Source organism: Merops nubicus, unplaced genomic scaffold (assembly GCF_000691845.1).
Source record: "Merops nubicus isolate BGI_N331 unplaced genomic scaffold, ASM69184v1 scaffold469, whole genome shotgun sequence".
In the NCBI taxonomy this organism is placed as follows: Eukaryota; Metazoa; Chordata; class Aves; order Coraciiformes; family Meropidae; genus Merops; species Merops nubicus.
In genome coordinates this window covers 48,934-75,559 of record NW_008628782.1, presented here as the reverse complement: position 1 = coordinate 75,559, position 26,626 = coordinate 48,934, and the positions used below count along the sequence as shown (strand labels likewise).

The 26,626-nt window shown below is 43.5% G+C and overlaps 1 protein-coding gene across 1 annotated transcript in view; it reads right to left on the bottom strand.

Annotated features, from left to right (window-relative positions):
* Positions 1-26,626, bottom strand: part of LOC103779123 (G protein-coupled receptor kinase 5) — a gene marked incomplete at its 5' end in the record, with an annotated part of 70,888 nt that overhangs the window by 34,926 nt on the left and 9,336 nt on the right. Inside the window, one exon of the mRNA XM_008946741.1 lies at positions 1,609-1,721. Coding sequence (XP_008944989.1) covers positions 1,609-1,721 — 113 coding nt within the window. The remainder of the gene's footprint in view (positions 1-1,608; positions 1,722-26,626) is intronic.

Genomic DNA, 26,626 nt, shown 5'->3' with positions numbered 1-26,626 from the left:
CTTGGAGCTGCTGTCATCACACCTTATGTGGCTCTTCTGCGGGGGTGCCTCCCCCCAGAATGTGGTGTTTCTTTGGTGGCAGATGTCTCACTAGACAATGCCAGCTTGGTGTGGGACAAACACATCCAGAGTGCCTGAAATGTCCTCCTGCCCATGAGCCTGGAGCAGAGCTGCACAGAGCGTGTCAGAGGTAGCAGTTTCACACACCTCCATGGCTAATCCTTTCACTGGGGAAAATCAGGACATGCTGGAAGTATCAGGCAGAAGTTGTGATCAGCTAAAACTGATTCGAAAAGGACTTTATCCAGCACCTTCTGTAATGCTGTAGATTTCCTCTGGATACTGTAGTACTAACAGAAACTTTAAATGACTGTGCGTCCTCTCCCAGACTTACTTTTACAGCTTCAGTGCAATCCTCACATCTCCCTGTACTTCAGAATAGCTCCACCATGGTGCAAATAAAAAATAAACTCCATCTTGGTGTAATGCATCACTTTGCTTTTGACTGTCAGTGTTAGGCAGAGAGAGAAGCCCTGTGGACACTCACATTCAGCAGTGACAAGTTCATCCTCCTCTCTGGTACGATTGAGCCTTTTGGCTTAACAACAACCACCCTTCCACAGGCTCCCAGCAAGAAAACCACTGCGAGGCTTTTCTGCTCTGAGTAGTTTCTGCCACTGGCACTACACATGGCCAAGTGCTGCCAGACTGGGAAAGAGCATTTAGTCCCCCCAGGGCTGGGGGGTGTTGCTCAGTGCTTGGGTTAACTGATAGCTCACTGGGGTGGAAAATGGAGCAGATTTGTGCCTTGGTGATCTCAACCAAGTCACTTTTATAACTTGTGCCTTTGTTTTCCTATTTAAAAAAACAGGGTAACAATTAGGATGTTCTTTGTACACCACCCTGAAGTCTACCAATGAAAAGGCTTGGTAAGAAACAGATATTAGTATCATCATACTCCTCATCCTCTCTTGTCAGCCCATTCATCATCTTCCCTTTCCTCCCAGTAGCTCCCAGCACTGCAGGCTTCACCCCCATGACTCAGGCAGCTCAGCTGCTTGGGCGCTGACACGCAGGGAGGGTGTGCCAGCTCTGTGGTGGGGTGTCTGTCCTCGTCCTGCTCTGCTGGCTCACACTCCCCAGGGCTGGTCCCAACCCAGTGTGCAGCACCGCTCTGCTACAGCCAGTGAAGCTGGGATGCTAACGGGGTCAGCCCTGTCTGCTGCTTGCCCACGTGCCTTAGACACAAAATCACACAATCATAAAATCACAGACTGGTTTGGGTGGGACGGGACCTCCAACCTTCTTATAGCTAATCAAAATTTCCCCTCTTCTAGTTTAAAGCCATCAGCCCTTGTCTTGCTGCAACAGGCCCTGCTAAAAAGCCTGTTCTCATCTTTTGCATAGGTGCTTTTCAAGTACAGAAAGGCTGCAACAAGGTCTCCCTGGAGCATTCTCTTCTACAGGCTGAACAGCCCCAAGTCTGTCAGCCTTTCTTCATAGGAGAGGCGCTCCAACACTCAAACAGTGACTTCTTGGAGTCAGGGGAGTCTCCTCTATTAGGAAAGAGATGCAAAGCACCCCAAAATATCACAAGAATTGACTTACCACTGAGTCAAGGAACCTAATGCAGCACTCGAGCTCGGGTCGAGTTTCACAGAACTGCCGAAAGAGGAGCCTTCCGATGGGCTGCTTTTCACATATGCTGCAGTAATCTCTCTCTAGAGGCAATGAAGAGAAGAAGAGAAGCATGAAAATGAGAAGAGCTTTGCCTTTTGGGTTGTTTAGGAGTTTAAAGCATTGCAGGTGAGCGCAGACCCCAAATCAGAACTGCTGCTGTCTCCCCGCCACCAGGTTTCAGGTATCCAAATACAAATATAATGAATGGCTTTAAGACTCAAGTAAGAGAGGCTCAATTTTATAGAGCTGATGTTGGTAAAAATCCCACAAAAGCCATTCAGCTATTATGAAAAAAAATAATTTCACATTTTTCTGTGGTGGGAGCACATGCACTCTGCAAAGGTACCGCTCAGACTGGTGGTGTCTGTGGGAATGTGGGGAGCAAATTACAAGTCCTTGAAATGTGAGTCATACATTAAAGGGCAGGAAAAGCTGGAATTTGTGGAGACCTTCCTGGATGCTTCCTAGATATGCAATAAACTGCCCCTCATTTCTGGAAATCCTACTCTCTACTAAACAATTATTGCAAACTACGTTAGGTTTCAAAGTTTCTATTTACTTGCTGAGCATTAACAAATGGATGGAGCATATGGCACCTAGCTGCTTTCCATTTCACACAGCACTCCTTTACAGAACTGTATTTCCCCTTAAACACCACATTTCAATGCCATTCCCACACCCTGGTGCATCCAGAACCATCACTCCTAGGAAAGCAAGAAGGTCCTTTACCCATCACAGGGACCATCTGCAGGAAAACACAGGAGAAGGGCAGGCATCATTAACTGGCACAGCACCAATACAAATACTGAGGGCTCTCGATGTTTTTCTGGTAAGAGCAGCAACTCCCCAGCCTGTTTGGAGCAGCAGTACTTGCTTGAGACATGTTATTCCTCTAGAAGCACACACATGTCAAACAGCATACTGTGTTTCCTTGAGCGTTCCTCTCACCACCCTCCTCGCTGCCATATGGCACTTGCTGTTATTATGGAAACAACCAGCTTCTAAACACATAACATAGCACTGCAAACAGACATATGAAACCCACACAAGTTGTCAGTGCCTTGGTTACTTTTCTCTCAGGGCTGGAGTTGCTCCTGCAATGTCTTTTATTCCCCCTTTGCCTTGGCTCCCTGCACCCATTAGCTCCATCCACTCCAAAGAGAACATCTGCAGGCACATGGCTTTGATGGAGCTCACCTTTGCCATGGAGGCACCCAGCCAAAGGGTTCTCTCCTCACAGGTCACACCCAGGGGACCATGTTCTGCAAAACCAGGACATCCCTCCTGAACAGAAAATGCTTCATGAGATGTTGGACTCGCTGGCCTGTGGCTGGCTGGCAGGTGGGCACAAGCACTCAAGGCTGCCTCTTGTTATAATTTGTTTAAACAAATTAAAAGCACAGTCCAGCTAGCCCCAAGCCACATCTCTGAGCACCCATCCTGTAGGTACTTCAGGGGCCAGTTCCTGAAGTAGAATGCTTTTAATTCAGTATGGTCCTGCTCTTGTCCACTTTTCTGAAGGAGTCTAGAATAACGTACCAGCACCATTTTGTGGCTGTCATTGCCTGTCCACTTTTATCACTCAATCTACCCAGAAGATTGCAACGCTTTCATACCCTCTAGCAAATGAAAATGGATTGAAATCACTGCGTAGATCTTAACTTGACCTCCAGTCTATCTAGCTATCAGCAGCAAGCCCATGGCACTGGTTTGTTTCCACAAGCTGGAGCCTCCAACGTGGAACACTACGTCACATGCATGGCCAGAAAGCCAGCGGGCTCGCTTGGGTGCTGGGCAGCCTTGGGGGTGTCCTTGTGAGTGGTACAAGCTTGTGGTGCTTGACCAAGTAGCTTTTATTGGGAGGAGGTAACTGCTGAAGGGCTGTGCAGACACGCACGGCTCTAAGGCAAGCAAAGGAGTGAGGAAAGAGCCTGAACGGATCAAAACAACATCTCACAGAGTCCTAGAGGCTGGCAGGATGCCAGAGGCTGAGCAGCTCAGGGGAGCTCTCCTGGGAGGTCTAGGGGTTGAACTACATCTGTCTGGTGCTGTTTTCTGCTACCTTGACTAACTCTTCTTGGGGGGATGAATAAAATATACACCCTGGTATCAGGCCCTCGCAGCCTGCCTGATGGCAGGACTCAACTCCTCCAGAAGCCCAAACCCACAGCAAGCTTCCACATCTTAAACCAGCACTGCAACAAATGTGACTGTCTGAATTTGTAACAACAAAACACAAAGGAAGAAATACATTATTCATCTAGATTGCCCTATATTTTCTCTTGTACAATGCTATTTGATGCACAGTGACAACACTTGTTGTACAAAATGCAGTCAGTTTATCAAAGCTGTTATGACAGGGTGACACTCACTGTAGCAGAAGATGCTCTTCTAACAAAAGGGCCAGTGATATCAGCTAAATATGCGTGCAAACTGCACGTCCAGTAGCTGTACTTTATAGCATAGCAGCAAAAAACAGCTTGAGTACTGTGTCCAGTTTGGGGCACTACAGGATAAGATGGACACTGAGGTGCTGGAGCAGGTCCAGAGAAGCACAACGAAGCTGGTGAAGGGTTTGAGGAATATGGCTTATGAGGAACTGCTGAGAGAACTGGGATTGTTTAGTCTGGACAAAAGAAGGCTCATGGGAGACATTGCTGCTCTCTACAGCTCCCTGAAAGGAGGTTGGAGTGAGCTGGGTGTTGGTCTCTTCTCCCAGGTTACTAGCAATAGGATGGGAGGAAATGGACTCAAGTTGTGCCAGGGGAGGTTTCGATCGGATATTGGGAAGAATTTCTTTCCTGACAGAGTGGTGAGGTGTTGGACCAGGCTGCCCAGGGAGGTGGTGGAATCACCATCCCTGGAGATGTTCAAAAAAACATGTAGACGTGGCACTTTGGGACGTAGTTTAATGGTCATGGTAGATTTGAGTGATGGTTGGACTTGATCTTAGAGGTCTTTGCCAACCTTAATGATTCTATGATTCTCTGAAAAGAAAACAAGCAGCTAAACATTATGACATTTATGGATAAATGAAACATAAAGAAGACATGAGCATAGAGTTCTTTGGCCAACACGTGAGAAAGGTGACCCATTTGTAATGAGGAAAAAGGAAATACCAGAAATAATTTCTGAAAACACAAGAGCCAGAGCAGTTCCCTGGAGCCACTGCGCCTTGGTCATGTTTGGTTTAGTGCTGGATATAGCAATACAGACAATAAATACATGATGCAACTGCTTTCATTCCTTGTAGGTGACACAAAATATTTTCTTAGGCCCTGATCTTGCCAGTGGCCTGGCTAAGGCAGCTAAAGGAGCCTGCTCTCATCTAATTCTTGGGATACATGTGCCCTGGAGCAGACTAAGAAACAAAACCACCTCTCTCAGCTGAAGAATTAAAAAGGAGCAGGTAGTTTGATTCCAGGAAGGAAGGCAGAAGTGCTTTAACAGGGTGCTGCACCCCAGGAACCTGGCTGAAGCCCCCCGAGCCGTGCTGACGAGCTGCTGCAGGAGGGGCTGGGGAGCCCGGCAGGTACCGTGCCAGGGGCTGGCTCCCCTGGGCTGGGGCTAATCCTCGTGTCACTCCCGCTCCGCCTGCCAGCAAAAACAGCCATCCAGTTTCGAGAGTTTAAAAAACAGAAAGAATGATTTCCTGAGGAAATGGAAATGTTAAACACTTGGAAGTGAAACCATATGCTTATGATGATGAAGTGTAACTAAAACAGCTCTGAGAGCGGTATCTTTGGTAGGCAGACCCTCCTGCTTCAGCACAACCCCATTTAACACCTGCAAAGTCACCCAAAGCCAGGGTGAAAAGCTGGGTGGGTCAAAGCCTTAGGAAAGCAGTCACTTCTTACTGGTGCCAAACTCTGCATTAGAAAATATCACCAGCAAATAATGTGCAAATCCAAGTGGGCACTTTATCTTCATGGCTGAGTAATGACACATTAATATAGAAAAGGTGTTACATAAAATGCCATCATAAACATTCATAAGGTAAATAAAGGTAAATAATATTCATTCTAAATTCTACTGACTCATTTCCCCCTTTATTTTGCAGCTTATGTACTGAAATACTACTTACAGAGCACCCAGCACAAAGAACATATCAAAATAGTTACACCTGCACCATTCCAAGTCCATGCCAAATGTGTTCCTCAACAGGTACTCTGGGAAGGTTCTGAAAAAGACCTAAGCACACCCCTAGGAAAAACTCTCCTATTAATAACATTTCATACTGATGAAAACATGCCATTGACGAAATGAAAAACACAAAACTAGGTAATAAAGCAAGCTGCTGCTGATAAAATCCCTGACTTTCAAGTAAAAGGAAAAATATCTAATATTTTAATCAGACAAAACCTCCTTGTGTCTTGTGAATTTTTTTCATCTTAATTTCCCATAGAAATACCTACAGTTTTTTTTGCTGGCTCAAAATATCACCTTGGCAATTTGGGAGAGAAACGGTGATCTGCAGAGAGATCAGGTCTCCTCTCCTCTTTCACATTTGCCATACATCTGTGGGCTTTGATTGATTAGTGGTGAGGTACAAAACTGGGTGATAACCCTTGGCTCAAGATCAGTGTTTTCTGATACTGTTTCATTCAGTCTAAACGTCAGGTGTGACAGCTATGGGAAGTTACACTTCTGTTTCTGGGAAGAAGTCCTTGTTTGAAGGGCTCCTAAACCAACACCTGCAATCACCTGGTGAAGATTCTATCTGTAGATCTTTGTGGGGAGGGATGAGCTCAGTTTAAATCTCACTTTTCAAGTCTACAAAAGGCAGGAACATCTTTCTGACATTTGGGTAATTACTGGTGTGGCCAATGATTGCACTTACATACTATCTATTAAGTAGCATTTTATTTTCCAACATACTGGAATTCCAAGAGAAGATATTTCAAAGAAATGCATGGAGAATTGCCAAGAAGAGATGCACCATGCTGCTGCATAGGAAAATTTGAATTTGGCATATGGGTCTCTGCTCTTCTTGGCAGTAAATCAGCCTGTAAGGAGGATCCAAGTGCAATGTAATTTTGCTGCGTGAAAATCTCCCCCCAGCCCCCGAACAAAAAACAAACAAAAATCCAAACCAAAAAACCCTCCTTAACTCCTGGAAAACCCAAAGTGGATGTAGGAAGAAATAATTGTTCTTTCCCTGCTTATGCTTGCTGACCCAAGGGGAAAATTCATCATCCCTTACCAATTTTTTTTTTCCTTTAAGGTAAAACAGAATCTTTCAAACAGACATTGTTCCAAGTCTATTATTTGTCTGCTGCTCTCTTCCTCTAGCTTGCTTTAGCCCAGAATAACAAAAACCACACTGAACTCATAGAAGAAAGCATTCAAACCCAAGGGAACCCTCAGTTCCTGTGCTCGAGCTGGACAATCAGGAGCAGCACTGGAGTAAGAAGGGGCTAGCAGTTAAGTTCATAAGACTGCTGGCACACCAAAAGTAAAACTTTGTTTTTCCCAAGGGGCTCAGGCTTGTCAAAGCAATTCCCACCAGCCCTGGGATGGATGGAAACTTCAGCTAGAGGTGCCCCAGAATCTGTCATCAAATCTGGGGAGGGATGCTACTAAAAGAGATCCTAACCACCCCAGTCCAAACCTAAAACCACTTCTGGGTTTTTTGCCCATCTCTGCTTTCTACATGTAAGCTCTTTTACAGGGGCACACAATGAAAAGGAGGACAAAAGCAGGAAATAAAAGCAAGATTTAAAAATATGCAGCATGACTGAACTAAACAGACTTTCACAGCCCCATTGTACAGTGTGCACTTGTAGCAATTTCCTTCTTTTTATCAAAATAAAAGACGACAAAGCCTTTAAAGTTTACAGACTTGTTTTCTGTCCAGTCAGGGTACTAATGGGAAAAAAAATTGCATCTTAAACACTTAATAACCCCATTTAGAGCTATATTAATATAAACATATTTTCCATTTAAAACCAGCAAGTCTAACCCTAGTGCTTATAATAATGTCTTAGAATTTACTGCTGCTCTTCTCCAGCCGAAACTGGAATTACCACTGTCTACACAGAAACTTAATAAACAGTCCATACTAAACTGCCTCATCTTTGAGGCTGATGAAAGTTGCTTCTTATCAAAGGATCCTTTGTGGATGCCTTAAAAGGATTTAAATTGCTTTGATTGCATTATTAACAGTGTCTGTGTTGCTCTTGTATTTTAGAATAATCTGGAAAGCTGGAACATTAGCTCCTGCATTCTACAAAAGATGCTTTTCCATCTCTAATAAATAGGCTTCAATACAAAAGATAATCCTTGTGTTCAAAAGCAAGAGCCTGAGATTGGCCATGCTAACACTTCTGCACTCCCACTTATTACCTTCTGATTTTTCAATGGCCTTCAGTAGTGGAGATGTCACAGACAGTCAGAACTCCATAACCTCTGCTGGGAACCCCTATACTTGCAGCAAAAAACATATCAGGTTTATTTATTTGAGAAACTGAAAATATGGGCCCATTTATGATGAAGAAACATGTAAATTTCTGTTTAAACTCCAGAATCTGGCCAATCACATGCACAATAAGGTAGTGAGGAATGCACTTCTCATGGTCACTACTTGGGAATGGTGCAAGAATAGGAGGAAGCAACAGAAGGGAAGTTTCTTGTCTTTTTTGTCTGTTTGGTTGTGTGGTTTGTTGTGTTTTGTTTTGTTTTGTTTGTTTGTTAGTTTTTTTCCCCTGTGTTTGTTGGGTTTGTTGTTTTGTTTTGTTTTGTTTTCGGGGGGGAGGGGGGGGTTGGGTGGTATTTGGTGGTTGGATTTTTTTTTAATTTGGACAACTTCTGTAGAGCTGCTGAGGATTCTCCATCTGCCCCATCTCCAGCAATGCATTTAAAAAGTGAGGCAAACCAGATGGTTCAAGACTACAAGACAGGAATAAAAATACCTAATTTCTGTTCATTCAAAAATTCCCAGGAACTGTGGCCGTAAGTCACGTTATAAAAGCCTAATATAAGCATCTAGGCTCCTGCAGGAATTCAGTTACCAGTACAACTAATATTCTACATCCTGCAGCCCTCAGTGAAGTGCTGTATTTATATGTGGGGCTAATAGCACTGCCCTACCTCAAAGCAGCATGGCCAGAATAAGTATATTCAAGTGTGTGAGCCCAGAGTGCTACTGGATAGCCCTGTGGCTCCTTGCTATTGAGTTGCAAGGCAAACTCCCGGGGCAGAAATTCAGTCGGAGAGCACAGCAGAGTCTTTTTATACATTAACCACTATACTGCTCCATAACTTCACCTGGCACTTCACAGAGATTAAAAACGACGACCTAGCCCCTGTCTTGGAGAGTGTTTATCTTGGCAGAGCCAAGGCTGTGCAGGTGCAGGACAGAAACTCTGAAGCCAAAGGCTGTGATCAAGTTCTCTCGCTGGTGGCAAGCGCACACTGCCTCTAACAATAAATATTTCATCTGCTCTCTTTATTTTTAATAAAACATGGAAATTGTTACAACTTATGACAGGATAATGACATGATAGGTTCCTTATTTTAAACAGCAGCTGCAGGTCTGCAGGTAAAACCAGCACTTCATCGCTGTAGAAAGCTCTAGACCTTACATACGAAGCCCTGGGGAAGAACACATTTTTTGGCCTTGGTTGATTTTTTTCCCCTTTGAATTTGGGACTGTGAATAAAAAACTTGGAGACCTCCATCTATGCTTTTACAGAGGCACTGGCCATCCAAATTTAATTAATTAAAAATACAAATGCAATCAAGCTTACTTGAGACAACGGAATTACCCCAAACTGGTTTTAAGTCCTGCCAACTTTCATTCTCTCTGCTTGTCAGCTGTCTTTCTTAAAACAAACAAATTTTAATCTCCTGATCATCGAACATCTAATGTAATTATTCAGATGCAGACAGTGTTTGGTTTGCACAACTTTCCTTACTTCCACTCTTTTCATGGTCTTTGGCTGCAGGGATAAACTCCACACATCCCAGCAGCATTACACTGAAGATGGAAACAGTCCAGACCTTAGAGTTGGACAAATACGGAAAAAATGTTTGGAGAATATTGTAAGAAATTCACAGTTACTCTTCAGTGATATACACGGATCTTCTCATTTGTTTTTTGAAAGGAGTTGTACTGAAGCTGTGCTCAGGGAATTTTATTTGCAAGTCAAATCCCACAAACAGTTGCATAAATATGTTTGCACGAGTACTTGAACCATAACGTGTATGTGGCTTTGTTGATTTTGGACAAAGATTTTGGCAGGATGGATAACAACCCACCCACTCTTTTTGTAGCAGCAGCAGGAGGATCAAATTAGATCCTGTGAGCTCTATAGAGTCACCACACAGAAGAACACGAGTGGGGTTCAGAGCCTGGGGAGGCACCCTTAGCTGCCTCATGGGAAACATTCAGTCACCCAGCCTTGTGCCAAGAGCAGAGTCAGATGGCAACAGGCGAATGCTCTGCCCTGAGACTAGGCTTTCCACCACTGGAGGACAAAATCTCACCCTCACAAAATCTGAGTTACTCTTCTGAGTTATTCCAGCCCCCTCCAACACTTCTGGGTATCTTCTGCAAGTTACTTGTTCAAGCAGCTGCAGCCTTTCCACGTAGGTCATTGATCAAACCCCAAGTTCAAAAGCAGACTGTGGATACTGCAGGGTCAAGAGGAGGTTTAGCTGGAGGAGATGGAGCTGGACATTAATGTTTGAGCCTCTTGAAATCATAGAAGCAAAAATATATACTGTGGGAAATACAGGGTGCAGGGCAAGACAACAAATAATTGTTACAGATAATGAAGGTAATCTTTAAGGCTGCTGAAATGGATGGAAAGATTCCCATCAACTCTGGTGGGTCTTTGACTGAGCTTAATTTTCCCACATCTTGCAAGCACAATTTACATGAATAAAACACCCAGTCTGTCAGCACCACAGACAACATCAGCATGACAGTGGAAATGCATGCACCACGATGAATTGCCAGGAAATCTGGACTGTGAATGAGCAATAGAATATTTAAAAATCTTTTTTTAACTGCAATTAATAGGTAAGGTGCTCTTAAACACATCCTTTCTTTTGCATTCGGCTATCAGTGCATAGAAAGGGAACAAAAAGCAAAAATGAGCAGGGAGACAGACTGACTGAGTGATAGACAGACAGATGGACAGGTAAGTTACACTTCCAGTTAAAAACTTCAAATGACTAGCTGGTGACCAGTTCCCTAAATTACACTTGAGAAGGACACACCCCTGGATCAATGCTTTTGATGGAGCAGTGTTTGAACTGTTGCTTCATAGGTGGTCACAAAGCTATTCAGGGCATGGTGGACTTCCAAACTACTTCACGTTGACCACAGAAGATGCATCATCAACAAAATTTCCCAGCACTTGGATGTGGTGCTTGTTCTGCAGCCCCAGGGGAAGGGCTGCCCGCACCATAACTGTGACTGCCACCCTGACTAGAAAAGGAGTTTGTCTTTGTCTTCTTAGACAACTTTCAACAATGTCTCTGCAGCAGGGCTAGAGAAATGGAAAAAATCCCTCCAAGAACTATGAAAGCTCATCTCAGAAGTACCCTGGGAAATTCAGGGAACAAACACTTGGTTGTTTTCATTTCGCTCTGATTTGGATTGGGATGACAGAACTGGGTGATTCCTCCTCAAAGAAGATAACTACAGAGATTTTTTAATTTGGGACTTTTATGACCAGTCTTAAAGATTTGAACTGAAATACCAAACTTATTTTCTGTCTAGTGCTGTTGTTTAGACTCCTGCCTGGTGACATTCTGAGTAATACATGCTGAAAGAAAATTTCAGTAAAAGTTGTAATTTGAATGTTTAAGGTTATGAAATCTACAGAACTGTTGCTGTTGTACATAGCACAAAATAAACATCTCGATTCCAGGAAACTAAAGGACACATCTTGCAAATCGCTTTCTTAAGATGAAAAGACTTCTGCAAAACTACTCTTTGACTTCTAAACTAGCCTGGATAGAAACTGAAGCAGCTGTCAAGACTAAACTTTTACCAGGTCAGTAAAATGGCAGAATGCAGAGAGCCACCAGCACAGTCCCCCTGTGAACACATATTGAAGCAGCATACATTGCTGACAGGCACATAATAAAACTATTCATGGGGATGACTAACTCTGCATGCCCTCCCATAGCCACCAAGTCCTACACATCTCAGCCATTTTATTACTGACTGCTCTAATAAAATATTAGATGCTCTTAGTTGTTACTTCATTGCTAAAGTTACTTTTTTTTTTTTCCCCTTTTGATTTTTCTCCTGGTGTTTTGCAAACCTCAAACTTCAAGTACAACAAAACTTGACAATTTTACACTGGAAAGTTATTTTGCTAAGCGTTTGTCAATCCAAATCTTAAAAAAAAAAAAAAAAAAAAATTGCAAACTCAATAAGCTCAACTTCCAACCTAAATAATCGAAGAGACAGCACACTGAAAAAAATAACTGATCCTCAACAGTTTCAAGGGGTATCAGTGACCACTGCCAACACTGCTGCATTACCACTCACCTGGGTCTTTTGCCCAGGTACAAGTGGTCTGCTTGCAGTAATACAGGCACTGACTTTGCCTTGGTTTATATTCACAGGCTGATTTGACTGCCTGCTGAGTGACAGCCCTCTCTGAGTGGAAGTGAGAAAAATTGATAGGAATAGTGGAGGAGAGATTTTGAAGTCACTTAGAAATACCAAATACACTAAAAGGAACTTGTGCATGAGGGGGACTGCCAACAGGAAGGTGTTTTTTTTTCTCTTTCTTGACAGAAATCTGCAGTACGAAGGACCTCTTTGTATGAAATTACAGAGATGGATGTAGAGAGCGTGGCAGTTGGTGTCCAAACACAAGAACCATGAACGGCCTTACTCAGGTCTACAAAAAACCTTGCAATTTTAGAGAGATCTTCTTCTTTATTCTGATGAAAACTGGGTTTTCACAGAGAAACTAAGCGAGAGCTTTTGTAATCTTCAAGGTTATTTTAATATTTGGGTTTTTTTTCAGTTTCTCTCTTTTCACTTTTTCTGCCATTTCTTGGTTTAGTTTCACACTGTGCTATGAATAATGCCTTACCCATAGAAAGTGCTTTTTTCCCTATAACATTTTGTTTCCTAAGTTTCAACCTACAACCACAAATATTCAGCAACACAAAATAATGGTGTTCAGATCTGCAAAACAAGAACTCCAGACTATCACCTCCAAAGCTACTGAAAGAATTTCAGTGGAAGGAAGCCAAAATTAACAAGAACTTCAACTAGGGTTGCTTACCTTGTGATTAGTGCTATGGTATTTAGATGCTGAAAACATATTTAGACATTTTACTTCTCACTTGAAAGATGATACTTCAACATCCTTTTGCACCACGTTAGATGTGAAGAAATACATGAATAACTGAAATCCTACCACGCTTGTGAAGTATTCTCCAGCACCCTTCCAGCAAAGTGCTGATCCACTCAGACATTGCTTCACTCAAATGTATCAACAGAATGTCTGCACACACTGCTTGGTAAAATAAACAAAGTATTCAAAAAAACCCAGCACACTGAAATCTAATCCAGTTATCTCCTAAACTTCTATACCAGACTGAAACATGGCAATGAATAGCACTGGTGTGGCAAGAGCAGCACCACAACTAGATGTCATCAGTCCTCTGAGAAACCTGTTCCCAAGTTATTCTCATCAAGATCATATAGGGAGGTGGGGTGGAGCAGGCTAGAAATAAGCACAGGCTTATTTCCACCTGTGGGGATTCTGCAACAGCTCACACCATCTGTTATCAGCTGGGTGGCACTACCTTCTTTCTGTGTGAAGCATCAGCTCCGTGTCCATAAATGTGAAGTGATGCTCAGAGATAAAGTACTCTTAGGACCCTTTTCCTGTGGAAAAGGATCACTTATGGGGCAGCCACTTAGATACTGGCTGCTCTTTCAATTCTGCCACCCAAAAGAGTAGCCTCTTGTGCTTGTGCCTTCATGCTGACCTCCAGAATGAATAGGGTAGATGCTGTATATGGCTTTTTGGTGCTTGGATGTTTAAAGCAAGCTGTTGGTTCACCAGTAATACTCTGTGGTCCATGTGTATAGCTAGAGTGCTACTGTTGTTTCACTAGTGAGACCAACTGTTGCTGGGAGGAGTTCACAAAATATGAAAGTCAAGACTGTGGTGTGAAATTATACCCTCAGAGATATGTAGATTCTCATAGAGAGTGAGGTATGGGAATGCTAAGTACAGAGAGCAAGGATGGAAGAGAACCATCAGCTAAGGGTTAACACCTACACTGCCAGGACTGAGCTGCACTGTCTCCTGAGTCCTCAAGTGAGCCCGGGAATTGCACAGAAGACAGGGATTTCCTCTTCAGCAGACACATAAAATGTACTTCTATGAAAGGAAAAGGGATGGAAAAGAAGAGCCACATGGCTGATCTGAAAGGAAAGCATGCTTGCAACGACACTGAAACATTAGAGACATTGTTCAAGTGCAGTTCATCCTTGCAAAAATATTATCCTCGTCGTGATGCCAAGGTTGGTGAAAGTATGGGCTACCTGCCATGGAAGTGCCGGGTATTTAGGCTAGACCTGTCATGGGGCTTATTTACTCTCTGCGCCCAACATTTCAGACACACTCAAGTGTACTGTTCGTGTCTTGGCAGGAACTGCTCATTCATGCCTTTTCTCCTGCTCCCCTTTGAGGAGTCTTCCTCCTCCGACATTGCAGCGGTTGAAATTTCATTGCTTGCTGAGAAAACCAACACTGATTAATTTCATCCTACTTGCATGGAAGAGGTAAAGTATGCAGGTCTCTAGCCAGGGACAAGGAAATCCCTGCTGCTTACACGCCACATTGAATAAGCAGCCCATGGTTGAGGCCATTGGACTTCAACAGTCTTGATTCCACCCGCAGGAAAGCAGCAATTAACCGTAGCAGCATGGGAAGCAAACAGGAAGTATGCAACACACTCACTTTTGAATGAAGAATGCTTTTATAAGACATAAGATTCTACAAGGAAGAATTCAGCTGCAGTGTTACATTGACACACCCCAAATTATTAAAGGAACGTGACTGAGGTTGCAAAATGAAGCCTCAAAACCCAGGAAAAACCTACATTAAAGTTGCTGGTGCAGCCTGAATGCCATTCCTCTGGTACAGCCTTTAATTACATCACTGCAAACTGGTTTTCCCACAGGAGCTTCACCTCATTCAACGCACAGAACGGACAGTGCTTACTTAATGAGCAGCTATTCAGTGTTTCGTTCTCTCCTCTGGTTCAATGTGTGGCCCTAGACTTTATTTAGGGCACACCAGTCAGCCCTGCTAAGAAGACAGAGTGATTCATTTCCCCACAGACCTTTCTGTGGCATTCTCCACTGTAGCCTTTGAACACTTCACACAAATTCATGGATCTATTTTCACACCACCTCTGGGAGACGACGAGGATGTTATTAGTCCAGTTTTACAGATGGGGAACTTAAATATCTGAAGATTAAGATAAAAAGTGTCCACTGATTGGTGCAACTTGATTTTCTGTGAATTTAACTATACATGCTATTCTCTCTGTTCAAAACAATCTTCCATTTGCTTCAGTTGCAGATGTTAGTACTGAGACCCAAAAATCTCAAGGCAGCTACTCAGAAAATGAAAAACGTACAATAAGAGGCCAACTGTGAAAAACCCATTTTTAAGTGACTTGCCTGTCATCACGTAAGACCTATCCCTGTCCAGTCCCCTAGTGTGCTATTCTATTGCTGTGGCCATGAGACAGATTCCTTTGAAGCTGCAAACCCCCATATAAATTTACCACACACCTTTTACCTCATGCAATAAATGAATCAGTCGTTCCATCTTCCTTTATTAGACAACCCAGTTTCATCCTCAGACTAACTCAGTCTTTTGAACTGACTGCACTAGGGCTCCTGGGGAAGAAAATGAAGCATGTGATATATACACAGATCTGAATTTAAGCTGCATAGGCAGCCTTAATTAAAAATCGTCCTCATCATTTTAGCACATATTTTTGCATGTTTAATTTCCTAAACTTTTAAGCTTTTGTAACTGAATCAAAAAAACACCACTGTGGACCGATAGAGAAGCCCTTGCTCATTAGGAAGAGCTCACACAGGAGGCTGGGAACTTTCAACTTGGCAACTTGAAGAATGTCCTTTTATCACAGTTTTTCCAGAGCTCTGTCCTAAGTTTTCTGTGAAACAGAAACTCCACCATGTTGACACTCCTACCCATACTAGAAGAGCTGAAAGAGGGATGTTGCTGTATCCACTTGTGCTGCTGGGAGACAGGAAAGGAGCTGTAAATTGTGTTTGCTGATCATCCCCAGTTCCAGGGTCTCTCTGGACCATGATTCCACCTTTTTTTTTTTTCCACCTTCCCTCCGTAACTTCTCACCGTCTTCCTAGAAGCATTGCTGCTCCATTCTACTTCCCCTAAGACCAGCAAGTTCCCTCCACTTCTACATTCAGTCTCAATCTTTCTAGATAATGGGTCCCAAATCCCCCATCCATCTGATTCCAGGACTTTGCCTCCTACACCAGCAAGCAGCAGTCCAAATGGGATATGAATTTACTGCATACTGCCAGCTCTGCAACAGCTCTCCAAGTGGACATCCTTTGGGAGGCATCTGTGAAGACTTTGCATCTCAGCCTGAAGTGGCTAGTTCCTCTCACTGGAGGGAAAAGCATTCAGAGATCCTCCAGATGGGAACCTTCCCTGAACTGCACCCTAGATGGCCTCTCTCCTTTTTGACTAAAAGGATGAGTAGATGAGTCGCAGCAAAATACAGTTAACCTTTGTGAACTCCCTCAGCTATACACAACGTAACCACCCTCACCTGAAAGTGGAATAAACTGTCTTGCACTTAGCCTGAATATTTAAGGGAACAGCTGCTGTGTTAATTCACCAGTGATCATTCCCTCAGTGGACTGATGGTGTTTATTTGTCTGTCTGATCAGTCCTGCCTCCCACTTTTAGCCTGTTCCTTTTGATTTAAAAAAAAGAAAAAAAAAAAAAAAGAGAGAGAGAGAGAAAGAGAAAAATTAAAGTACAGAAAGCAACCAGATTGGAACAGTTCAGGCTACATAACTCTGGCAAACTCTTAATAGTGGATGGTGCTACCCAGCCCACTAGTAACAGCATCCCTCAGTCAGGTCTGGCTTTTGGAGGAGCATCTTTATTATTTATTATGTGTTACAGGGCCAGTACTGTCCTGCCTGCTCATGTTTTAGAACCCTGACCTGAGTAGTCTCACTGAATTCAGAAGGCTGGACTGAAAAATTCAGAGAGGATGCTATCTTTGAGGTATATAGGGGAATCAAACCACAAGCAGCTTCTTTTCTAGAGACTTTTTCCAGCCTAAATAGATACTTATAAAACAGCAGAATATGAGGAAAAATAAGAGAGATTTCATAAGATTTTTTGCAAAGTCTTGTATAATTTTATGATCTGTAATAATTCAGCATCTCTATCTGCATATCAGGGATTAATATTACCTTGCTTCCCTTGAATTCCATTTAGTTCTCACATTATGCATATTCCACATGAGCGCTCTCTTCTTGCAATGCTTCTGGCACAAATATGAGCCTCTTTGGTAAGGGCTCATAAGGTTATGAATGTCTGGACAGCCTGAGTAATGAAAGGCCATTTGGGGCCGAACCATTGACCACAGCTTTAACTTGCCAGGAAGGATAAAGCATAAAATGTAAATTAGGTACTAATAACCCATTTGCCTTCTAAATTCCTGGTACAGATATGCAGCATGAAGTACAGATTATGTTTTGAGAGAGATTTTGGAATAATTTGCAGTTAAAAACATTGTATAGGACCTCGCGTTGTGGCCTCAGAAGAGACTGAATTGTGAGTTGTTACTGCTGCCCTTGAACCCACTTCAGTCAATGGAAAGTTTCATTGGCACCTGGATTTGTTGCTTTGGGTAGCTGCCTAGCTACCAGCAAAACCCAGCACATAATACTGTCATCAGGGAAACAGGAATTTGCAGTCCAGCAAGCAAGACATGCATGGAAAAGTACATTTCTCCCAGCATGTTTTGCAATCTCCATGCTATTCCCTCCCCATCTTCCTTTCCACTGATCTCATCTGTGGACATGAAGTCAAGAAGAAAATGTAGGAAGTAGCACTTGCAGGGCAAGATAATTTTGCTGCCTGTTGCATGACCAACATCATCAGCCTTAACGTTGCCTTGACCCTCTTAATAGGGACATCCCATTAAGAAAAAACAACGTTCAACAATGTAGAACAACAATGTGAAAAAACAGACATTTGGCTCTGGGTTGTCAGCCAAGGGGTCCGGAGGCAACTTGAGGTTGGTTGGGTGTGTTTAGTTCACACAATGAATTTGTTATGAAAGCCATGGTGTTGCATTCTGCTAGTACCAGAGTGCACTCAACCCTTGGGAAATAGTTATATGTGATGGAAGTTACAACACAGCATTTCTGTGGTGTGGTTTTCAGAAGACATATAAAGACATGTTCTTCACGTGTGAACTCCAGCCTCCAATTACATTATGTACGATGGCTCCAGTCTTGAGCTCCCCCCTCAGAAGCTATTGTTCTTGTTCTGTTTGCTGCAGCCCAGCTATGAGGAAATCAGTTTTTCTTTTCTCTGCTGGGCCCAGGACTATCTAAAAACGTAACCTGTGGAACTAGCTTCTTGAATTAATTATGTTCCAGGTAAAAATAAACCTGAAATATAAGATGTCACGTCCATGTACTTGGCCTTGAATGAGATCTGTAACTGCTTCTCCACCTCATGGCACACATCTCTTATGTGACACCCAGAATCTTGCTGCCTTTCATTAGGTCAGTATGCCTGACGTGGCTCATTCAAGCCACTCTTCTACAGCTCAATAATTTCTACCATTAAAAAAGAGAAGACTTGAGTAGATTGCTGCTCCATCCTTGCAGAACTGCCTTGCTGGAATAGAGAGCTGCCTGACAAATCTCCCAGAGGAGCAAAGCAGGGAAAGCACAGTCCTGCCTCTTCATTCACTCTTCCTGTTATTACTTTGTAACACTATTACTAATAAAGATTATTTCACTGTGCTAATGCCTAATCATGGCACAGGACCAAGATCATATGGAGGGGAGCATGGTGCTAAGCACTGAATAAACATAGAAAAACAAGGCAGTCCTGCCCTGGTGAGTGGAAAGGTTTAGAGAATACAAATAAATTTTCATTGCTTTTGGACGCCTGCTGGAGACACCTTCCAAGTTTTCTCAGGTTCAACCACTACTATTGATGTAGCAAAAGAGATTTGTTCGGGTAAAGAAGGACAATCCCTAAAAACACATGTTTTTACACAACAGAAACAGACTAAACAAGCCTCTGGAAATACACATTTGAGAAACCACTCTGATTTAAAATATCTGGGCTTTATCCTTCACCCATTATGTGGACCTGTGGTACAACAGCATGCTGGAGATACATCATGTGATATTTCAGGGACACTGATGCTGTAGAAAAATCAACGATACTGCAAGAGTAAGCAAATAAACCTTGAGATTATGAAGAAAAAAAAAAAAAAGAAAAAATAATTCACAAGGTCTGGTCTGGTGCACGCTAACATTATTAGTGTGAATCATCACTTCATGGTCCTCAGAAGAGAGGTGATGTGCCTCCTCATAAAGCAGGTCTTAGGGGCATACTCATTACTAGCAAAGGACAAGCACCACAGTTTGCTCTCATATAATGATACAACAGTGCCATTTAAGTGAGCAGAATATAAACACCCAGGCTGGAATTTGGCCAGGACACTACATTTAACATCCTACTCTGAATAAGAAATGCTACCTAGGCTGCAATGCCCAAGCAGAGCAGACACAAGCTTCACGAAAAGATTTCATCGGAGAGTCCCCTGCGCAACAAACTACACACACCAGAATTTATAGACCTGGGCAACATCAAGTGTTGATTTGACCCTGGCTGCAACTGCCAAATGTGGTATAGCACTTGGAGAACATTTGTTGTGGATGAAAGCAAGCATATTTTGCCTTGGAGGGTCCCAGGTATGTCCCACAGGAAAAAAATGTGCCTGGAAAAGGCCTCTGTTCCTCCCTGTTCTGTTGGCCCACTTCCCTTGTGTGTGCCATTGTGCTCTGAAATGAACTCACTCATAATGTGACGACAGCCTCCTCATTTTTTGATGCCAGACTTCATAGGAAAGGAAATTAGGGTGTTGGAAGGTTGTCACCTTATCCTCTGCCAAAGACCAGGAGAAATTTTTCCTTTTTTTTAAGGAGTGGCCAAACCACTTTTGAATCACATAGTCAACATGTGAGTATGGCTGATGTGCCTGATTTCCCCTGAATCAATCTGCACTGTTCAACGAAAACAGCCTGTGCAAATACAGGCAGCAAGTCACCAAAGATAGGACAGAAGGAAGACATAAAATTTCTAGCACAATTAAGAAAACTCATTTTGATTATTCTAACTGATCAAGACCGGTTAGGTCAGTAAAGGTGGCAAGACCTGGCTCTGGTATGGAATAACCTGCTTGCATCTCTCATCCCGGGTACAGCCTCACTGAAGGTATTGTAATAATCACACTTCTCTGTTCAGGTAATTCCCCTCTGCATCCATCACTGTGAAAAGTTTCACAAACATTGCAAGACACTCCAAGAATTCATACAAAGTCCATTGATTTCACTGGGAGCTGTGATACTGTGGAGTTCTCCCGGTCAGACAAAACATCTAATTTAAATGGTTTACTTATCTTTTTTTTTTTTCCAGAATTCAGCACTCTTGTGTGGCATTTTAACCTGTGATCTTTCTCAATTTATCAGATTTTCTTGTATTCTTCACTCCAGCCTCCACAACATTTTCTGATTAAATAACTGAAATATTCTGAAATAGATCACAGCTTTCAGCCTACACTCAGAGGGGCCCAAAAACTTTGAAAAGCTTTAAATTTCCCATGTAGGTCTCCACATTTCAGTCGGAATATATTTGGGTTCCTCAAATCATGGGAAGATATGGAAACACTGATTAACACGCTCTGAGCTTGTTCCTGCCCACAATTAAGACAGAGACCACTTTTTATTTCTTGTGCCTGGTATCACATCATAGCTGCAAAACTCTACATCAGTCCAGCTATAGTGAAGGCATTGGCTTCACTTTTGGATCCCACGATTCTCAGTGTCTGTGAGTAGTTGGCAGCTGAGTTCTGGGTAAGTGCAGTGGTTTCAAAGAGCTACAGTAGGTCATTGATAAGAAGAAATGCCTAAAATGAATCCTTAAAATATCCTTTCTCTACAATTATTAGCAGCATAAGTTTCACTTGCTGCAAATTAGAGAGCAGGAGGTCCAAGTATGATCTACTTTGCAAGAATACTTTATCAGCACTCTAATTAAGTAGAACATCTCCCCCATGAAATGGCAGTGTATGTACACTGTGAGATAGAACATGCCTACCAAGCTATCCCAGCTGCAGTGGACAACACCATGAAACACCATAGCATGTTCATCTTCAGCTTGGGTGAAGACCTTCAGGAACATTAGTTGCTCCTGCTACTTCTTAATGAGCCAGCATCACTCTTCTCAGGCTGTTCCCATGCACTCTGCATTAAAACACCTGCAATTGCACCTGTAATTCATGGACTGCTTGGGACAGGCCCTGGACAAACAGCTTCTGTTTAACCAGTCAAGAGATCACGAGAGTTTCCACCAGGACAAAACCAGAGTGACTGCTGTGCTGGTTTTGTTGTTCTTGATTTGGTTTTGCCTTTTGATGACGTGTTTTCATGGTGGCATTCACATTTTTCACTCATCTCAGCCTCATGCTGCTGGAGAGATTACAGCTTTTGTTTGCACTTGCCATTGCCTTGAATTAAAGCATGACCTTTTACCATGACCATAGCTCTGTTGTTCTCAGATGCCTTAACCCTGATCTGTTTGATTCTAGGTCTGAATATGAGCCAGAGGCCACATTCCTTGTGTTGACTGATAACCTCCTCCAGGCCACAGACAACTATTTGTCCACAGCAGTTCCCTCAGGCTGGTCAGCTGTATTTACCACAGCACTCTGACCACATGGCCTTCCCCTTCTTCAGTGACAGAAGCTGCAAGAGCAATGTAAGCAACGACTCTCTGACCCCAGGGACTTCCACGGGAGACCCACGTCATTCCTAGCTCCATTTCATTCAGGGCTTGGACAGGACAGGAGGTTCATCACATCTGGACAGCACTGCTTTAGGGCAGCTGAGTGCCAAGCCAAGCCAACACGATTCAGGGACATAACTAGAGCTTATAAGCCTGGGGTGAGAAGTAAAACTGATTTACTTCAACACAGTGAAAAAGCCAGCATTTATGAGAGGCCAAAGCAAAGGGGGCTGTTTTGTCACTCAGGTTCAGGGCTGGGTTGGATTTGCCGTGTGGTTTTCTCCTTATGAATAATAAACTGTGGGCTTGATATTTGAATATAGACCTCTCTGTAGTGATTCATGTCCCTGCTGGCTTCCCAAATGCCATCTCCCCTTTCAAATGATGAGAGCAGCATGTTGCTTTTCAATGGATTTTTCTCCCCAGGTGCCCCGTTTGAGATGTATGCTGCACAGGGTCCCCGTGACACGACTGTCATTAGCTAGCAGTTGAGTTCCAGCTCGAGTAGAAAACACCAAGCCATAACAACCTAAAGAGCAGACATCTGCTGCCTCCGTGCCCCAGGCCACGTCACTTGCAATCACTTGAAGAGCTCAGTATCAGCTCAGAGGTGTGGGCTGCAGAGCAGCCTGAGCTGCAGACACTCCTGGTGGAAGGGTTGTCTCCTCTGGAATGCACTTCCCCACTTCAGTTCTAACAGCCTGGACTTTGTGACCTCCAGAGCATCCTGTAGGGTCCATCTGCTTTCCCAGGCTCTGAAGGGGGAGGAGAAATTTGGGAAATTATAAGGCTACTATAGGAAGTGCTTAGTTGTAGCACAGCAGGAAGAGGTTGTGCCTTGAGACGTTGACTCAGGGGGTAGATGATGTACTCAGAAAGCAGAATGGGGGCCTGTTACTGAGCTGAAGAAACAAACACTTATTGACTTTGTGGGACAGGAGATAGAAGATTTTTATAACCTGATAAGCAAAATTGCTCTGATTTAGGTTTTAAAGTCCATTAAAAAAATAAATAAAAAAGAGATAACTACCAGGAAACAGATTTTACAGTCATAAAAGGAGGAGGGGAGAAAAAAATTCCATTAAGGGATTGTTTCAAGATCCCACTTAAAATGTTTAACACTGATCCCTCTGCCTTCTAGCTCCTCAAAAGAAATCACGTTTTACATCGTGCCATTCAAAATGAATTATGCTTTCAATTTGCATTGTTTCCTGCCATCTTCACATTAAACTACTACACTGTATATAGGAAAGAATCCAGCAAAAGCAACTTATCTTTCTGCATGCCAGGGATGGATTTGTTCAGATGGCTTTAATGCTGAAGACAAGGGTCAGGAATTCACCCCAAACAAACACTGGAATTTCTTCTTTCCTCTGACCGCTTCCACGGGCTTCACAGCCCCCTCCAGCGACCTTCCTGCTGGCAAGCAGGGCTTTAAAAACCCCTCTATAAAAGCTGCTCAGTTTTTTTCCTGAGAGACTTCAAGCTGTGAATACTGTATTAGGGAGCTGCCAAGTTATCTGCAGAGGTCCTCTACCATTTTACCTCTTCCAGAGAGGGCTGTTTAATTACCACATTCCCTCAGCCGCAGGACTCCTCGCAGCTGAGCATTGCTTCTGCTTCGGCGCACGACCCGGCTGGAGGAGAAGGGCACGGGCAGTTCATGCCAAATCTTGCAGCCCCCCCCAGCAATTTTGCCTTGCATATGTTCTCTGTAGCCTGGAAATGCATCTCAGAGCAACACACGAACCCAACAAACTGTGCTTTGAAATTGGGAAGGAAGGGGAAGACAGCTGGAAATGTACATTATTTAAAACGCTGTAGGATGAGAAACAGATGCTGGCACGGCATCTGTGGAGCTGCAAGTTACACAGCTTAGGCTGGCAGCTGGCAAGCTAAACGGGTATCAAACCCACAGCTATGCAAAACCCACCACCACAACCAGCATCCGGGCTGGCAGAGCCAGGAGCAAGCGATCATGGGCACTGAAATATTCTCTCTTGCCCTCATATTTCCATCCTGGAAGCAAACACAGTAGACTGAGGAAAATCAGACTGCACCTGCCTGGGAGATAAACACATCTCCCTTTCATGGGTTATCTGTCACTAGGATTTAGGACTTAAATTCCCTTAAATGAAGGGCAGAAAGGGAGGAAGAAAAGCAAAGGGCTGTATTTGCTCTGTAATTCATGTTTTGATGATCCATAGCTCACAGGCAGAGCCTTCAGTTGAACTCCCAGTGCCTTCTCTGCAATGAGGCAGTCAAAGGAAAAGGTTTCTGATCCCTCCCCAATGGATGTTGTAAGTGGGTGAGTTGGCAGCAAGATGAGATTCCCTTCCTTATTGCTGCCTACCAGAAAGGGAAACCCTGGAGAACTGCCAGATCTGGGGACTTGTTAGGGAAATACTGGTTCACTGATGGAAGGAAAAAAAAAAAAAGATGAGGCAGAATTCCACATAATTCTGCCAGCTAAAACATTGTTTTGACTTGCATCAGTAGGAGGAAGCTATCAGCTAATTTACACAAAGGATAAAGGCTTTTTGGGAGGTGTGATTTAATATCATCACTCTCCAGCAGCTAGTGAGACAGAGGGCTAAAATCACTGGGGGTTAGGGAAAATCCATAATCTCTTCTTGGGAATGAAGGAAGACAGATTTTCAACTGGTGTCATATCATATGAGAAAAAAAAGAAAAAAGGGAATATCCTACCTATGCAGTGAGTTCCAGTGAGCACTTATGGAGCTCTTCATAGATGTCAAGCAGTCTATAGGTGCTTACTGGTAATTGATTGTGGGTGCTGGTTACTTTCCATGTAGTTCAATGGTGCTATTGAGAATAAAGCCCTACCCCTTTTTTTGAACCGGGATGGCAGGTTTCCACCAGAGCTCCTTTAGGATTTGGAACAGAAGCCAGTGCCAGAAAACTTACAAAAACTTGCAAAAACCACAGGGCTACAGGGTGGATCCATGTCTTCCCTCTGTGTGCTGCAATCCCAGGCTGTACTACTGCGTGAAGCCCAGTGCAGCATGCAGTGTGAGCAACCACAACCCTGTGTGACCTCTGCGTTGGCAGCTCCTCTGCAGAGTCTGAAATTTTGCATTGCCACTTTCCCTTCCTTAAGATCTTACCTAAACAAGCTGATTTTTAATCATAAGAAAGGCTTTGGCCCCCGAGGAGACTTTGAAGTAGTTTCTAAAACAGACATTAGTCCTAGTCATAGGACTAGGGATTGTCCATGGGGAAGAACAGGGAGACAAGGCTGTAATTCTCCCCCATAGCTCTGACCAATGATTCACAGTCATGCTGGCAGAGACAATACTGGCATAGACAATATTTTTAGAAGGTTTGGGGTTTTTTTTCCCTAGAAGATAATGAGGTTATGGTGCCCCACAGACACCCACAGTCTCCTGGGCAGGGATGAAAGCAGTCTCAGAAGGAAAGAGTCTCTACCTTGGAAGAAGAAAGCTTCCGCGGAGCTAAGGACAGTCATGAGGTCCTCTCCAGACACAAGGGCTGCTGAACAGCTGCTCTTTTCATGTTGGCTTTCTTCTCCTCTCCCAGGCAGTACAAACCTCAGGAACACTCCCACTAATCATGCAAACGGGGTGCACCCTTATTCACCTACAGTTGTCCCCCACAGCCTACCTGCTCTCCTGTCTTTCCATCCTCCATCCTCCTGGAGCACACAGAGGCCTCCAGGAGCCCTTTCCCACCCTGGCACAGGTTATTTTCCCCCCACGTGGGGCCCAACTCGTCACCAGCACAGAGGCCTTTCCCAAAGTATCCCACCCAGTTACTCATGCTCAGGCTTAGCAGGTTCAGCCAAAGAGATCTGTAAAGGATCTTGCTCAAAGTGGCACGGCTGCCCGTTGGCTTTGGCTGTTGGAGGGCTGATCAGCATGAGTATGTCACACTTTGGTACATCAAATCAAATAGTCCATGCCACTCAGTAAGTTCACCACCACCACTTTCTCTCTCCTCTGTTGTCGAGTCAGTGCTGGACCTTGCAGAGTGTCCTTCCTTACTTCTTCGACCTCACCTGGGGCTCAGTGTGCTGAGGTCACTGCTCGTGAGGCAAACTGCACCTATGCCAAAAAGCCAAATGGGATGAACACGATCCTCAAGTGCTGAATATTGTTTGCTTGGACTGATCAGAATATTTCTGAAGTGACTTCAACCAAATTCTTCCTGTGCTCAAAAACATTTTTCTCCATAAGCCATGTTTACAAATGCCAAAAATATTTTGAACCAGGAGTTATGAAAGCCTGAAAGCACTTATAGAGGGCTGTTTCAACACTGCAAACACTTACGTGTAGTTGAGCCAGGTCCTGTTGCTCATGAGAACAGCCTTGACCATTCTGTCAACACTACCCTGTCCTAACTTGTCCAAGTCAGAACTCAAAATCTATGTGACATGAAGAGACCCTCAAGGTGCCAGCGTGCAAATATAATGCTGGTGCAGACCAGGGGGATGCTGAACCTGGCAGCTACAAAGAAGTTTGTAACTATCTGCACAGATTATACTTTTGTGGGTCATTTAATACTATAGAGACTTCCCATGCCTTGGAATTAAAATCAATTATTCTCTGGAAAGGTCAAAACCTTCACATTTTTCTTAATATACTGAATTTGTGACTTAAATGTCTTGGTCCATAACATATTTTTTAAGGATAATAGGAGTTCAGACTTTTTGTTGAGCCATTTTTACAGTGAACTTTACCAATTTCAGGACAACAGGGAATTCTTCAGCAAAATCTAATACAAATCTACCTTCCTTCTCAGACTCAGGAGATTTCTCATAGTTTGCATTACACCATCTTGCTCTATAATTT